The sequence below is a fragment of the Candoia aspera genome, chromosome 1, assembly GCF_035149785.1.
Source record: "Candoia aspera isolate rCanAsp1 chromosome 1, rCanAsp1.hap2, whole genome shotgun sequence".
NCBI lineage: Eukaryota > Metazoa > Chordata > Lepidosauria > Squamata > Boidae > Candoia > Candoia aspera.
In genome coordinates this window covers 60,566,841-60,584,577 of record NC_086153.1, presented here as the reverse complement: position 1 = coordinate 60,584,577, position 17,737 = coordinate 60,566,841, and the positions used below count along the sequence as shown (strand labels likewise).

The following is a 17,737-nucleotide window of genomic DNA, read 5'->3' as shown; positions in this document are numbered from 1 at the left end:
AAGATTTTGAGGCAAGCATACTTTGGTTCCCTGCAGGTAAAACAAAGGGTATAGTCTCTCCTGTTGTTAACAAGCAACCCTAGAACAATACCAAATGAATAGTTGCCTTAAATCAAATCAGCCCATTGGTCTACCCTCCCATCTAACTGGCAGTAGCTGTCTAAATTATCATAAAATAATTTGATCATAATTACACTGAGAAGTTAAGGCAAACTGAGCAATGGAACTTTACTAGTGGTGAAGAACTGTTGTTATCCTTCTCTGTCATCTCTTACTCCAAAATCCATAATCATCTATAAAGAAGTATACAAAAATAAAAACAAACAATGCTACAAGAAAAGAAAGAAAATAAAAGATGGCAACATCACATCAAATCAGGGGAAGGCTCTAACTTGTTCCTGAATGCTGCTTTATTTATGGGCATTGTGGAGAAATCCAAAGTGCAGTTTCCTATAATCAGCACCAAGAAAGCATCCTCAGTGGTAGCTGCTCCTCCTCCTCCTCCTCCCTCCTCCGTTCCTCTTCCTCTTACCCTTTGAGTCAGTGTTGACTCCTGGTGACTGCCTGGACATGTCCCTGCAGTTCTCTTGGCAAGATTTCAGAAGTGGTTTGCCATTGCCTCCTTCCTAGGGCTGGGAAAGAGTGACTGGCCCAAGGTCATCCAGCTGGCTTTGGGCCTAGGGCGGGACTAGAACTCACAGTCTCCTAGTTTCCAGCCTGGTGCCTTAACCACTACACTAAACTGGCTCTTTGGTAGATCATTCTAGAGCCCAAGAATTAACCAGCCAAGTTTGATTCATTTATTTTATTTATTATTTCAATTTATATAGCTGCCCGTCTCAAATATGTGACTCTGGGCATCTTACAGAAGGCTTATGACTCCAGGTTGTCAGCTGTCCCTCTGTTTTCTAGTAGCCCTTCCCTCTGTAAGTGAACAATACTGTATGAGAGATTATAAAACTTTATTTGAAACTCTTACTTTGGGACCTTTTAGGTTCTTTGGTGGATGATGAATCACTGATTGGTGTTTTGAGAACCACTAAACAAACAGCTATGGAGGTATCTGAAAAATTAGAAGTTTCAGGAGAAACTGAGAAAAAAATTAACACTGCACAAGAGGAATATCGCCCTGCTGCTACACGAGGAAGCATTCTTTATTTTCTTATCACTGAAATGAGCATGGTTAATACGATGTATCAGACTTCTCTAGCCCAGTTCTTAAAACTGTTTGATCAGTCCATGGCTAGGTAAGAACACAATGTTATTCTACACAATGATGTTTTTTCTACATTCTGTCCATTATTTATTTTAACTTAACCAATTTGCTTGCTGTGATTTTGTACCTTAGGTCTGATAAGTCACCTATTCCACAGAAAAGGATCTCGAACATTATTGAGTTCTTGACATACGAAACTTTTGCATATTCTGTTAGAGGCCTATATGAAAATCACAAATTTCTTTTTACCTTGCTTTTGACATTAAAAATTGATCTTCAGAGGGGCCAGGTCAAGCCAAAGGAATTTCAGGCACTCATTAAAGGTAATCATCTGGAGCTTTATATTAATTTTATTTTGCATAGTGGTCTACATATTTTGCATTTTTATCCTCACGATAATCTGGTATGAAGATTAAACAGGGTAGGCAACACCTAAAGCCATTGGATCAAATCATCAGAGATTTGATTATGGATATTCTTTATCCAAATCTATATTAGACAGTCCTCTATTACTATTACAAACTATAGTTTTTACTAAAATGTAAATGGCTTCCAAACATTCTTAAGGCTGCAAGTCCTCGATGCACAGATGTATAACTGAACCCTACAGAAGTATGTGGAATTATCTGCATATTCAGAGTTAGTGGCAGCTCTCAAAGGAATTGCTCATCAGCAACATCTCCCTCTCTGTTGATCCATGGAACTCCTTGGTTTACTGAGGATATTCTGAAGACACCTAGAGCAATGCTGACAGAGAACAAAAAATGAATGTGACTGAGCACAAGTAAGAGATTGCAGTCAAGCCTATACCATGGTGCTAAGAATGGCAAAGTGGGTTTACTTCTCTCTTGTTGTGTTCTCAGCTGCCTAGCAGCTTTATTTGCCCCATTCCCTATTGGGCAAAATGAATATGGAAAAATTGCTACTGGATTGATGTGAGGAATTTGCTCAGCACCTCAAGGAAAGAGTCACTCACATCTACTTGGGGTTGGACAGGTTTGGTTATCTAGGATTAATTTGAAGTTGATAGGGTATTCTGTGCTATAAGCTTGATTTCTGCCCTTCCCAGCTTTGTTGTTGTTTATTCGTTTAGTCGCTTCCGACTCTTCGTGACTTCATGGACCAGCCCACGCCAGAGCTTCCTGTCGGTCGTCAACACCCCCAGCTCCCCCAGGGACGAGTCCGTCACCTCTAGAATATCATCCATCCATCTTGCCCTTGGTCGGCCCCTCTTCCTTTTGCCTTCCACTCTCCCTAGCATCAGCATCTTCTCCAGGGTGTCCCGTCTTCTCATTATGTGGCCAAAGTATTTCAGTTTGGCCTTTAATATCATTCCCTCAAGTGAGCAGTCTGGCTTGATTTCCTGGAGGATGGACTGGTTTGATCTTCTTGCAGTCCAAGGCACTCTCAGAATTTTCCTCCAACACCACAGTTCAAAAGCATCGATCTTCCTTCGCTCAGCCTTCCTTATGGTCCAGCTCTCACAGCCATATGTTACTACGGGGAACACCATTGCTTTAACTATGCGGACCTTTGTTGTCAGTGTGATGTCTCTGCTCTTAACTATTTTATCGAGATTTGTCATTGCTCTTCTCCCAAGGGTTAAGCGTCTTCTGATTTCCTGACTGCAGTCAGCATCTGCAGTAATCTTCGCACCTAGGAATACAAAGTCTTTCACTGCTTCTACATTTTCTCCCTCTATTTGCCAGTTATCAATCAAGCTGGTTGCCATAATCTTGGTTTTTTTGAGGTTTAGCTGCAAACCAGCTTTTGCACTTTCTTCTTTCACCTTCATCATAAGGCTCCTCAGTTCCTCTTCACTTTCAGCCATCAAAGTGGTATCATCTGCATATCTGAGATTGTTAATGTTTCTTCCAGAGATTTTAACTCCAGCCTTGGATTCCTCAAGGCCAGCTTGTCGCATGATGTGTTCTGCATACAAGTTGAATAGGTAGGGTGAGAGGATACAGCCCTGCCGTACTCCTTTCCCAATCTTAAACCAGTCTGTTGTTCCGTGGTCTGTTCTTACTGTTGCTACTTGGTCGTTATACAGATTCTTCAGGAGGCATACAAGATGACTTGGTATCCCCATATCACTAAGAACTTGCCACAATTTGTTATGGTCCACACAGTCAAAGGCTTTAGAATAGTCAATAAAACAGAAATAGATGTTTTTCTGAAACTCCCTGGCTTTTTCCATTATCCAGCGGATATTGGCAATTTGGTCTCTAGTTCCTCTGCCTTTTCTAAACCCAGCCTGTACATCTGGCAATTCTCGCTCCATGAACTGCTGAAGTCTACCTTGCAGGATCTTGAGCATTACCTTACTGGCATGTGAAATGAGTGCCACTGTTCGATAGTTTGAACATTCTTTAGTGTTTCCCTTTTTTGGTATGGGGATATAAGTTGATTTTTTCCAGTCTGATGGCCATTCTTGTGTTTTCCAAATTTGCTGGCATATAGCATGCATTACCTTGACAGCATCATCTTGCAAGATTTTGAACAGTTCAGCTGGGATGCCGTCGTCTCCTGTTGCCTTGTTATTAGCAATGCTTCTTAAGGCCCACTCAACCTCACTCTTCAGGATGTCTGGCTCTAGCTCACTGACCACACCGTCAAAGCTATCCCCGATATTGTTATCCTTCCTATACAGGTCTTCTGTATATTCTTGCCACCTTTTCTTGATCTCTTCTTCTTCTGTTAGGTCCTTGCCATCTTTGTTTTTGATCATACCCATTTTTGCCTGGAATTTACCTCCAATGTTTCTAATTTTCTGGAAGAGGTCTCTTGTCCTTCCTATTCTATTGTCTTCTTCCACTTCCGCGCATTGCTTGTTTAAAAATAATTCCTGATCTCTTCTGGCTAACCTCTGGAATTTTGCATTTAATTGGGCATATCTCCCCCTATCACTGTTGCCTTTTGCTTTCCTTCTTTCTTGGGCTACTTCTAGTGTCTCAGCAGACAGCCATTTTGCCTTCTTGGTTTTCTCTTTCTTTGGGATGTATTTTGTTGCTGCCTCCTGAACAATGCTGCCAACTTCTGTCCAGAGTTCTTCCGGGACCCTATCTACTAAGTCCAGTCCCTTAAATCTATTCTTCACCTCCACTGCATATTCCTTAGGAATATTAGTGAGCTCATATCTAGCTGATCTGTGGGTCTTCCCTAATCTCTTTAGTCTGATCCTAAATTGTGCAATAAGAAGTTCGTGATCTGAACTACAGTCAGCTCCAGGCCTTGTTTTTACCGACTGTACAGATGTCCGCCACCTTTGGCTGCAAAGGATGTAATCAATCTGATTTCGGTGTTGTCCATCTGGTGAAGTCCATGTATAAAGCCGTCTCTTAGGTTGTTGGAAGAGAGTGTTTGTTATGCAGAGTGAATTGTCTTGGCAAAATTCTATCAGCCTATGTCCTGCTTCATTTTGTTCTCCCAGGCCATACTTACCTGTAATTCGAGGTGTCATTTGACTGCCCACCTTAGCATTCCAGTCTCCGGTGATGAAAATAACCTCTTTTAGGCGTGTTGTCCAGTAGGTGCTGCAGATCCTCATAGAACTGCTCTACTTCAGCTTCTTCAGCATTTGTGGTTGGGGCGTATATTTGGATCACTGTGATGTTAGATGGCTTGCCCTGAATTCGAATTGAGATCATTCTGTCGTTTTTTGGGTTGTATCCAAGCACTGCTTTAGCCACTTTACTATTAATTATGAAGGCTACTCCATTTCTTCTGTGGTCCTCTTGTCCACAGTAGTAGATCTGGTGGTCATTTGATGTGAAGTGGCCCATTCCAGTCCATTTCAGTTCACTGACGCCCAGAATGTCTATCTTTAATCTTGACATCTCACCAATAACCACATCCAATTTGCCCTGGCTCATAGATCTTACATTCCAGGTTCCAATGGTGTGTTGATCCTTAGAACATCGGATTCGCCGTTCACCACCAGCACCGTCGGCCGCTAGCCGTCCTTTCGGCTTTGAGCTAGCTGCGTCATCACGTCTGGGGCTAGTTGAGCTCATCCTCTGTTCCTCCCCAGTAGCATTTTGACCATCTTCCGACCTGGGGGTCTCACCTTCCGATGGTATACCGACATATCTCTGGTTGTACTGATCCATTTAGTTTTCACGGCAAGAATACTGGGGTGGGTTGCCATTACCTTCCCCAGGGATCGCATTTAGTCTGACCTCTCTGTCATGACCTTCCCATCTTGGGTGGCCCTTCACGGTTTAGCTCATGGCATCATTGAGGTGCTCAAGCTCCAGCACCACGACAAGGTAACGATCCTTTGCTGAAGCCCTTCCCAGCTAGTTAAAGGTAATCCGGGTCATGACAGGAGGCTGTATGTGAGTGGTGGAGAATATTTCCTTGAGATAGAAGTATTGTTTGATTGAGTGATTGATTGATTGGAGTACCTGCTTTCTGCTTTGAAAGAGGCAGTAGTGTGTCCCCTCTCAAGAAGCCATTAAAGAAACGTGTGGAAAAAATTATCAGCTTGCAGCTACAGGGACTTCTAGATGAAATTGATTATTTGTATGTTTATCAGTCAAAATTCAGGCCTAGATACAGGACCAAAATCTCATTGGTCACCTTGTTAGATGACCTCTGACAAGAGTGGGGTGGGGGATGGTCTTGTTGGATTTATCAGCAGCCTTAAATACCACCAACCATGGTATCCTTTTGGACTGGCTTTAGAGATTAGGGGGTAGAGGGCTCTATTTTGTAGTAGTTCTATGCTTTGTAAGTAGTTGGTACTAGCTGGTGGATGGGGGGAGAGAGATTGAACCCTCAGTTACTCTGTTAAGAGGTGTCTCAGCGCTCAGTCGTCTCCCAATTATTATTTAATATCTATATGAAATCACTAGGTAAGATTATTCATAGGTATGGGGTGAGGTCTTACTGAAATGCTTATGATATCTGGCTTTACATCCCAGCCTCAGACCAGACAGTGTTGCAGTGGAGATCCTGACCCAGTGTCTAAAGGCAATCAGGATCTGAATGGGAAGTAATAGGTCAAATCTTAGGAAGAAAAAGTGGTTTCATAGGAATATTAATTCTGGAAATAGTCCAAGTCTGGTTGTGGCTGGGGTTGCTCTCATCCATTTGGAGCTGTTTTGTAATCTGAGGGTTACCTGAACTCATGGTTCCTGCCAGCATAGCAATGCCAGCACAACCTGCGAAAGTGCACCAGGGAGGAAAGGCAACTTTGAGGAGGAGATTAAGAAATTCTAATTTTAAACCAAATGATAATCTTCTGTGAAGGCTATCTGAAAAGGTGGGCCCTAAATCACATTCCTACATACATATGTATACAATATCCAAACTCCTGAAAATTAATCTACATAATGTAAATAAGCTAAGACAGGAAAGTATGGTTTCAAGTAACTAAAATATAGTTGGGGCATGCTTCCATAAACTATTATCTTTATTATAGGAACTTGTAGGAAAGACTTCTGCTCAATTAATCTTTAAATATATTTCCCATTTTTGAACATAAACGCTTCATATGTATTCATATGAATGTAAAAGCTTCATATGTATTCAAAGTGCTAAATAAACTAATGTTCCTAATGGAATATTGTCTATGACATCATCTTGGCTTGAGCTTTGTAGTAGTCAGAGCAAAAGAAGCTATTTATAAAACAATATGTGGTCATCATAGAAAAATGCAAAATTATGCATAATACATTACCATAGATACAAAGAGAATGAGTTTAGTATTCATTCATTGATTCATATGCAGTAATTGGTTATAATGCTATGAAAGAAGGAAATTAAAAGTTTGTCACACAGAATACGTATTGAAGCAGAAATGCCTACAAAGAAAGGAAAGGAAAGGGAAAAGGAAAAGGAAAGGCCCATTCTTATTCTGTATTATTTTTATGGAAGGCAGTGGCAGGAATGTAGGCATTAATCTTACATGCTTTCAGATATTTCAAATTAATTATATGAAAACAGAATAACAAATGTTGTTAGTTTTTGACTCCTAGCAACCACATAGATTTTCTCCATGACAATCTATCCCTAATCTGGTCTTTCAGGTCTTCCAGCAGTGACTGTTGTTGAGTGAGTAAAAACTGAAGAAGGATGCTATTACTATTGAAGGCTCTTCTATCAGATCTTGAGAATGCCTGCTTTTTGCTTACTTTATTGGATATTTTTGTCCTGGCAGATATGGATTTATCTTTGTTCTTCCTGATTTTGAGCATTTTGTTCTTTGGACAAAGTTTTCCATTACCAGAGTCTCATGTTGCAAGTTTCTGGTTCTATAGATAGGAGAGCAAAGGAGGTAGCTCCAAGCTCTGTATGTTGATATTATTAGATCTGTGTTCTTTTTCTAGGAGCATGCTGTACCTTGTCCAAACCCTTGACTGAGATTGGCTATAAAGTTAAGCTTTCTTCAGCCATTAAGGAAAAGGATAGGTAAAGGCAAAAGAGGGGCACATACAATGTTTCTATCTTTTTACTCCTCCATTCCCAACCTCTTCATTTTGATGGGAAGGTCTGCAGTGTAAGCATTTGGCCAAATGCATTTACAATCCTTTGTATGATCAGGCTTCTAGATTATACAGGGCTTTCAATCCCATGGAGAAATACAATTATTCTGCCTGCAGGCTTTCCCCATGAATAGAGAGAGATTGACGGCAAAGTTAGAACTTTGGGTATAGCTAATGTAACTGATTTGTTAAATATATCTTGTTGCTAATATTGTTCACTAAAGTCTTTTGTTTGGTTAGCAGTTGTGAGTGTGTCAGGACACTGCACATACCTCCTAGATGATACTTGCAAGGTAACTTCTAGATTAGAGATTCTCGTTTGAATAGAATAGTGGAAATGTGCTTAGGGTAAATTGGGCTTTGATGTGCTTGTGGCATACTGGCCTAAATGTGTCAAAGCTGATCAGTATTGTCCTTACACTTAGCAGTGAATGCTTTGAGTGCTACAGATGCAATTTGGGCTGATAATCTAGTGTACCTTCTTTGTCTTGCTGAAAAGCATTATGTGAACCCCTCAATTGACCAAAGCCATAATGGGTGGCAGAGGTTAATATCTGTAAGCCCATCTGGTGATAACCATGGCAGATAGAAGATTGCAACTTGGAATGTTAGTGGAATAACTAGTAAAGGATATAAATTAATGAAATAAAAGATAAAAAAGAAAATGTGTTTGTGAAACTAAGAGAAGATGGATCAATAGATATGAATAAAGGAGTAGACTTGAAGGTGAAGGTGTAATACAGATTTAATTATGAATGAAAGGGAGGGAATATTTGTCAGAAAGTATGAATTGGTGTCATTTAAGTTGTTTTAGACATATATGAATGCAGGAATGATTTTGGGGGAAAACTGGACAACTTTATTAATCTATATGATCCAAGGTAAAAATTAGATGATATGAATGGATGGGTGGGAACAAGATATGAGAGTACCATCACAAGAAGTGATTTGGCAATTTGGAGACACAAGGATGAATGAAAACGGTGATTGTTTGGTGGCTATTTCCTTCAAAGAGTCAGTTTGTATGCTGGAATATCTAAAAGAACCTGGGAATATGGAGATAAGAGCCAAATTATTACAGGAGGAAACAGGGCTGTTATAGAAAAGATTTTTGTGTCCAGGGGAGAGAGCAGATGTGAGAAGGAGACTTAGATTAACTTTTGTCTTAATTATGCTAGGTATCGGTTAGGCTGTTGAATAGCTTTGATAGGCTTTCAATATTCTGTTATACTAGCAATAAAGGTCTTTCCAGACACCCAAATGGTTCTTGTTTCCTGAGTTTGCTAGCCTTAAAAGGGCTGGAAATTCATTTCAAAGGCATGGTTTAAACATGCATCAATTCAAATGGCTTATGGAAAATGAATAAATTGAACAACATGATTGATTTGTTTATTATGAAATATTGAGAGAATTGATGACGGATACAAGGGTGATGAGAAGTTCTGAATGTGGGAAAGACCATTATTTGGTAGTTTCAGGAGTGGATTTTCAGGAAAATGTGGACACGGGAAAACAAGAACTTAAACTAGAACAAAAGTAAAATGGATGCAAAAAGAGAACATACAAGTCCAGTATGAAAATATATTAGAAAAAAAATTCTCCCAAAAGAATCAATGGAAAATGTGCATAAGAAAAGAGGATGTGGAAGCTGCATGGACAGAGTGAAAAAAAAAAATTGCCTTACAGAATGCCATAGAACAGTTTGGATTTATTCTAGTGGAAAGTATAAAAAAGGACACTTAGTAGAATGATGGAGAGATTACTGATAAGTAAAAATGTATACAAGAAAATGGTTGCTGCAAAAAATAAGTATGAGAGAAAGATATTGTATAATATCCAGATATTGAAAATATAATTGCAAAGTATTTACTCAAAGAGAACAAGATTAAAAGAGATAGAAAAAATGCAAAGTGACTTGATGAAAGTAAAAATTGTTTTGAAAGTGGGTGAAGAGAGCTTAAATAAAGAGCCTCCTATAAAGTGAATGGAATTAAAAATTAAAATGATTCAATGTCTTGGAATGAAATTCCAATGAAAGAAGTGAGAGAATGCTGGAAGGAGTATTTGAGATTTTTATGGGAAAGATAGTGAGATATCAAAGAATGGAATTAACATGATTGCTAATGTTAATGTTAATGTCCAATGCTGTGAGAATGTTGAAAAATGGTAGGTTGCAGTTGTAGATAGTGTAAGTAAAGAAATATTAAATAACAGATATGGTTTGCCTGAAGAATGGCTGTGCACCTTATTTAACTTGTATGTGAAGTCTGCAGCAGTTGGAAGGGTGTTGCAATTGTTTCTCTCAGCAAAAAGAGGTAGCAAGAAAGGGTACAAAATGTACTGTGGGAATAGTTTATTAGTTGTGCCTAGGAAGGTGTTTGACAGGATTTTGACTGAAAGGATGCAAGAGGTGACAATGAGCAATATCTGGAAGGGTGGCTTTATGCCTGACAGGGATTGCACAGAGCAGAGTTTTGCTCTTCATCAGGTCACTGAAAAACGAGCATGAGAAAGTTTATTGCACTTTTGTTGATTTAGAGAAAATGTATGTTCAAATGAATAGCTTGAATTATAAAATGTTTTACATGAATATGGATTTGAAGGTTGAAGAGCTGAATTTGATAAGAGGTATATGACGGTAAAGAGTAAAGAATATGGAATGCTTAGCAAATGATTCAGCGTGTCTAAAATGAAGGTGTGCCATATCCTGTTGGTTGAATGTTGGGATAAATAGGTCAAGAGGAAGGGAAAGACCGAGAAAGTTGTGATTCATTGGATTTGATGAGATCTCCAGAAAGAGAGGGATGAGAAGTTTAGAGAACAAGAGTAGATAAAGTGGAAGCAAGCTGGTTTGCAGGAAGATACGGACATATAGCAAATAGCCTTGGTATAAACTGGATTTAGCTATATTTCTTTTCCTTTCTCTAATCTTCCTTTAATTTATTACTATTTCTTAGTACTTTTCTGTGGTTTGCATAAAATTGCTTATTCTCAGAGGAAATAGCCTGATGGGAATGTACACAGTAATCTTTCCTTCACTTTCTAATTGAAGTAGACAATTACACTCATCCCATGCTAGCGCCAATATGAATTGGAGAACAAAGTTCTGTGCAATGTGATCATAAACCTTTTTATTCAGCACTCAGTCCTGTTGAGTTCAGTATGAGTTCAATTCCCTAAGAAATTTACTCAGAATTTCATTGCTCTGTGCAGTCCTAAACATTTTTTATTCAGAAGTCCATCCCATCAGGCATAGTGGGCTAGCTTCTGGTAAATATTCTTTGGATTGCAACATTATTCTCTGTCTCAGACACAGATAATCTGAAAAAAAAACTATGTATGGAACAATTTGAGCCTCATGTGGCGCAGAGTGGTAGGTGGCAGTATTGCAACCGAAAACTCTCCCTGCGACCCGAGTTCAATACCAGCAGAAGCTGGGTTCTCAGGTAGCCGGCTCAGGTTGACTCAGCCTTCCATCCTTCCGAGGCCGGTAAAATGAGGACCCAGCTTGCTGGGGAAGGTGACAACTGGGGAAGGCAATGGCAAACCACCCCACTATGGTCTGCCAAGAAAATGTCGCAAAAGCGGCATCCCTCCAAAGGGTCAGACATGACTCGGTGCTTGCACAGGGCACCCTTCATCTTCACCTTCACATGGAAGAATTTGATACTTGAGATAAAAACTGCTGATTTTTTGTTATTGTTCAGTAGTAAGTATAATTTGTATGTATTTCATAATAATATGAAATCTTAAAGCATGATATAGCTTTTGCTAATCATAGGGATGATTTTCAATAACTGTTAATGTTTTTCATCCAGGGGGTGCTGCACTGGATCTAAAAGCTTGTCCTCCCAAACCATTCCGATGGATTCTAGATATGACATGGCTGAATCTGGTAGAACTGAGCAAACTGCCACAATTTTCAGAAATTATGAATCAGGTATGTTTACAGCTTTAATTAGTTCTCTTAGCATTACCAAAGAATCCGATTGTCTTTTACAAGCACTTGTGACATGGCCATTAATCCCAGGGCATTATATTGTTCTGCATTTTAATTGCACATACTTTTTTTTCCATGCCTCAAGATAGATGGATGGAGAAATCATCATAAATGCCTTCACATTTTGAAATGTGATATGAAGCAACCTTTCCTCAACCTAAAGTCTTCAATGAAGTATAGACTTCCTGTACATTCTTTAAAGGAGAATATAATATTGACTGTTACCTCTGATTCATAATTAGGTATCTCGTAATGAGAAAGGATGGAAAAGTTGGTTTGATAAAGATGCTCCAGAGGAAGAAACTATTCCTGATGGATATAGTGATTCACTAGATACCTGTCGCAAACTGTTGCTTATCAGGTAAAAATCATTAGTAGTTTTGGCATTGCTTGTTTTTTATATGTCTTTAGTTCTTTTCAGGAAGTGCTATATTTTGGCACTGGAAGATGCATATTTTCTAAAATGTTATTTTTAAAGCCTTAAAATAATTATGAAAAAATGATGTAACACTAATTTGGGAATCATTATATATGCTTTTTGTAGGTCTTGGTGCCCAGACCGCACACTTTCTCAGGCCAGAAAATATATTGCTGATTCACTGAATGAGAAGTATACAGAGCCCGTCATCTTAAATTTAGAGAAAACGTGGGAGGAAAGTGATAGAAGAACACCTCTCATTTGCTTCTTGTCTATGGGATCTGACCCAACTATCCAAATTGATGCATTGGCCAGAAAACTTAAACTGGGTATAAGTATATGTTACATATGAAAACAAGAACTGTAGAAAATTGCTATGCTAAATCTGCCTTGGTAGTATGTGTTTATTGAATCTCTTTCTAGTCCTGCCTTTTTTAATAGTTTCTTCCACTAAATAGAGCCTGGCTCCTTCATATGGTGCCTACAAACACTCATGTCCCTGTGGACAACCCCCTAAGTGCTTGCAGGTTCTGTATCCTAGTTTATTTTAATTTATATACTTTTCCATACTTTTAATGAAATAAACAATGGAACAGAAAGCTATCATGCTGTGAAAGCAATATGGGAGTAGCACAAGCAAGAATAAAAGCAATATTCAGTAATAATGGAATAAAACAATAACCCTAGAGCTGAGATAAATATAAGATATAAGGTATTTTTCAATAATGACTACATCAAATCAACTGAAAAAATGAATGAATGAAAATAACTCATTTTACTCTTTTCAAAATTTGTTTGCAGTTGAGAAAACAGAAATATTTGCACTTATTAGCATTTTATTGTGTCATTTATTGTAGAAAGCAGAGCTATATCCATGGGTCAGGGACAAGAAGTTCATGCACGCAAACTAATTCAGATGTCCATGGTACAGGTAATATGCAATGTTCTTTTTTGCTGGGTTTTAGATTTTTTTTTTTTGGTCTGCAAAAATGTTTTGTATTTGAAAAAGAAATGCTACAATCCTTTACTTACTGACTTGGGAATAACTCTCATTCAGCTAAATAGCTCACTAGTTATGCTCAGATTTCAGAAAATAAAATTTATTACTCCAAAAAAAAATTACTCTTGCCCCAAACTGACAATAGCTGTCCTATTATAATTTTTATAATTACCACAAGATGGCAGTACTACTTTATTTACAGTTGGAATCGACTTCTTTCATTTGTATGCAAATCCATACTTGTTTTTGGTAGTATTAACAAACCAACCCAAAATATTGGAGGACAAAGTATGTACAGTATATGAAAGATAAATTTCCATCATAAAAAGCTTAATATAGTGTTGTTAATCAATAGCAATATGCTCAGACAAATGGTTTAATCAACTGTTTTGGGTACAGGGTGGCTGGGTGTTACTTCAGAACTGTCATCTAGGTCTAGAATTTATGGAAGAACTTCTGGAGACATTGATGACTGCTGATATTCCAGATGAGACCTTCCGAGTTTGGATAACCACCGAACCACATGATAAATTCCCAATCACTTTGCTGCAGGTTAGTTAAATCTAATGAAATTGGGAGTGTTTAAATAACCTATACTGATAAACTGAGTAAACTGAAAAATGCTGTCTTCTTTGGAACTGAAAAATCTAAACATTTAAGTCATGTGAGTTAGATGCCCAATATGTTCAAAACCAGTTTACATCCAATAGCTCTGCAGTGTGTGGTGCTCTTGGGCTACTCATTCAGTGCAGATCATTGCTATTTTGAACTAGCAACAGAGTAGCTTGTGTATTCATGTTTAGAGGGATTAGACAATTGAAGGGATGAAAGGCATGATTTCAATCCAAGCTGGGAGTCTAGCAGAAGCTGCTACGCATGGAAAGGGGAGAGGAGGTGATGATTACTGATTCCCTATTGATCCTATAGCCACCCATGCTCTTAGCAGTGCTATTTGGGGGGTGTCATCCAACTGTCTAACAAAATTTGTGGCAAAGGGGTGCTTCCATGATCAAGTGTTCACACTCACTGAATCTATGAGTCATGTCTATATAATCTTTTGAAAACAGAAGTGGCAGGGGCTAAGCTGACTTTCTAACTGCAGGGTCAAAGTTTAATGAGGGAAAAAATACAGTGAACATACTGAGGCTTTCCTTTATTATTGCTTCTCATATCCCAGAAGTCATTGTTGTAATTAAAAACCAATTCCAACACTGAGCACTGTTGTCATTCCCACTAGGTAGAGCAGACCAGAAAATCAACTCCACATGAAAGCTAAAATTACTTTGATTGAGGCTGGCTATAATAACAGAATCTCACAAGTCTGATACTTCAGTGAATTAGGGAGGTGTCTGCCCAAGCCACTTCCAAATCTTATTTCATTGTTCTGAACTTAAAAAATGTTCAGCCTCTTTTGCCTAAATAACGATTCCTGCTTATTTCTGTCAAGGTTATCTTCCTTACTCTCTACAAGTACTGAATCTACACAAATGGATTGCGAAGAGACAGTTGAACTGTGGGAAAATGTAGACATTGGAGAAGGAAATCCCCATTAATAGAAAGAAATAAGAGAAAAAAGAGGGACAGTTGGTGAACTTTTTGTGATTTGGCTATTTTAGGTTTTAAGTTGACATGCTGGGATGATTTTCTTAATGTTATTGCAGATTTTCTTAATGTTATTTAAGTGCTTTAGCCCTGTAAGACAATGCTGAAACACATATGAAGTATATGTGCCTTTAAGTTTGGTCACATATCCATCATTCAAACCCTCATTAAACACAGTCACAGTAGCGTTTGCAGCAAACTGCAAAAACAGCAAGTATTATCTGAGACACACGCAATGACGTCATCATGCAAATGCTGCCATTGCGTACATATATGTCCCAAGGTCTGAGGCAAGTGTGTTAAGTCATAGCATCTGTGTGATGACTATCATGAACATGTCCACATTTGTTCTTCCTGTCCCCTTGCAGTTGCTATAGTAAACATTCTAACTAGTGCAATTTGTTGAGTTTGTGGACTTGCTGAAACAACATCATTTCCTAAACATGTGTGCACCAACCTTCCTTTTCAAAACTGTGTGGCATGCCTCTTTTGGAACCAAAAATAACAACCCTTTCTTCATTTTATGCCAGGCTTCAATAAAATTCACCAATGAACCTCCACAAGGTGTACGAGCTGGTTTGAAGAGAACGTTTTCTGGGATAAACCAAGACTTGCTTGATGTCAGCAATATGCCTATGTGGAAACCTCTTCTTTACACAGTTGCCTTCTTGCACTCTACTGTTCAGGTATTACAGTCAGATAGCACATTTTATGCCTAATAGTATCGTTCCTCTGGGAACCATAATAAATAATCCTGGTAATTTATTGAGGCCTACAAGCTTTATATTTCTAATGCCAAATGAAGGCCATATGTTGTGAACTCATCCTTCAATTTCAAATGTTTTTTTATTTGGATTCAAAAGGCTGGCAACAGCTTAATAATTTTATTCCTTCTAGCTGTACTGATAGCCCCGTAACTTCCTTGTTCCTTACTTATATTTTGACCAAGCACAGCACTTAAATAATAGTGTAAAATTAATAGTATTTATTGTAACTTTTGAAGAAGGAATATAAATTATTATTATTTCTTGTAACTTTTGAAGAAGGAATATTAATTAAGAAGTCTGAAAGCCTTTGTCATATTGTATGAATAGGGTTTAGAAAAATATGCCATGTTTACTTTTCATAGTACAGTGAATTTTGGATTATTTCCAGTTGTATTTAAAGATACACATATATTATGCTGCATAAGCTATTCATGGCAAGGAAATGTTCATTTATCAGTGTTATATATTAAATATTTTGCTGTATTAATGTGAAATGTCAGTAATGGAGGTTGCATTAAAAAAAAATTGGGTTGGTCATAAAAAAATCCAAATCTGTATAAGAGCTATATATATACTGGGAAGGCTTAATAATGATATTGCTCTAATATAGATATTGGAAATTGCTAAACAAAATACTGTCCTTAATGAAAAAGTAACATATACATGCACAAAGTACATTCATAAATCTAAATAAATCACTACTTATTATATATTTTCTTTTATAAGGAAAGGCGAAAATTTGGTCCTTTGGGCTGGAATATTCCGTATGAATTCAATTCTGCGGACTTCACAGCCAGTGTTCAATTTATACAGAATCATTTGGATGAATGTGACATTAAGAAAGTAAGTATTTGTATATTTGTGCTTAGAAGCACTGCCAAACACTTAGGAATCTGAGATGGGAATGAACGTTTCACAGCCTTCTAAGGCTCACTAGGGATGCAACTTTGTTACCGATATAGATGAAAATCCAAGCTGAAGAGTAATTCTGAGTTTAGCCCTCCCCTGCCCAGCCCCCTGTGTCTGAAGTGACTGTTTGTGTGACAAGAATTGTTGAAAGCTTTTGCAGAAAAAAAATTCCTGGCAATATCAGGGGCTGGATCAGGGAGGTGTGTTGGAATGGAATTTAATTGAGTTGGCAGAGTGATCTCATTCTCAGTGGAACTGGATCCCGATCCAATGCAAGTCAAAAACCATTCATCCATCTCTATCTGTGCTGATCTTCTGCTTTGTTGTATTGTGAAAAATATTTTGATTTAAGACACTTCATAAACAGAGCCACAGTCCTTCAATGTAGGCAAAAGTCATACACGTGAAAGTCACTTGTGTCTTTATTTTGAGCATCCCCCCCCCCCATCATTATTAAATGAATTAGAACTACACATACACACTTTCTAAAATATAGTGAATAGTGTTTAATAACTGGTATGTTATGAGGGGGAACTATGTTTTGAACTGCAGTACTGTTGCCCAGCCAAAGGGCAATATTTCCACGCTGCACAGCTAAATTAGACAGGGAGATTACGTTTCAGAAATACGTTTATGCCCTTCAAAAAAAAAAATACACATTTTAGGCAATATGGGGGGAGGGCATTAAAAGAATGCAGAACTACAGATGAAGGAAAGAGGGGATGTGTTTCTGACTGTGTTACATAAGAGCAACAGCAGCGTAAAACTGGAAGCATTGACCACAGCGCACACCTGAATTTGATATCAGACCGCATAGTAAAGGTAAAGGTTTCCCTTGACAGTCGTGTCCGACTCTAGGGGGCGGTGCTCATCTCCGTTTCTAAGCCTTGGAGCCGGCGTTGTCATAGACACTTCCGGGTCATGTGGCCAGCATGACGACTCGGAACGCCGTTACCTTCCCGCCGAAGCGGTACCTATTGATCTACTCACATTTGCATGTTTTCGAACTGCTAGGTGAGCAGGAGCTGGGACTAGCAACGGGAGCTCACCCCGCCGCGCGGTTTCGATCCGCCGACCTTCCGATCGACAGCTCAGCGGTTTAACCCGCAGCGCCACCGCGTCCCATCTATCAGACCGCATACAGTAATGTAAATTCAAATGCGGCTATTTCTTTCTCCGGAAGCTCACTCTTCTCTTGGAAGGGTGCATCACTCTGGAGTGTGTTAATGGTATTTGGCCTTCCCACACTGCCCTGCCAAAATCCAAAAGATGGCAATGAGCTGGTAATCTTGAGCTGAGTGGTTTTAGCCTCTCAATATTACTGTAATCTGCAC

The 17,737-nt window shown here is 38.7% G+C and overlaps 1 protein-coding gene across 1 annotated transcript in view; it reads left to right on the top strand.

The window, feature by feature from the left end:
• DNAH8 (dynein axonemal heavy chain 8) overlaps positions 1 to 17,737 on the top strand; it is a 167,049-nt gene that overhangs the window by 135,883 nt on the left and 13,429 nt on the right. The window contains exons 75-83 of the mRNA XM_063290292.1: positions 995 to 1,247; positions 1,349 to 1,539; positions 11,526 to 11,647; positions 11,950 to 12,068; positions 12,252 to 12,454; positions 12,983 to 13,056; positions 13,525 to 13,677; positions 15,258 to 15,413; positions 16,221 to 16,337. Of these exons, the coding sequence (XP_063146362.1) occupies positions 995 to 1,247; positions 1,349 to 1,539; positions 11,526 to 11,647; positions 11,950 to 12,068; positions 12,252 to 12,454; positions 12,983 to 13,056; positions 13,525 to 13,677; positions 15,258 to 15,413; positions 16,221 to 16,337 (1,388 nt within the window). The remainder of the gene's footprint in view (positions 1 to 994; positions 1,248 to 1,348; positions 1,540 to 11,525; positions 11,648 to 11,949; positions 12,069 to 12,251; positions 12,455 to 12,982; positions 13,057 to 13,524; positions 13,678 to 15,257; positions 15,414 to 16,220; positions 16,338 to 17,737) is intronic.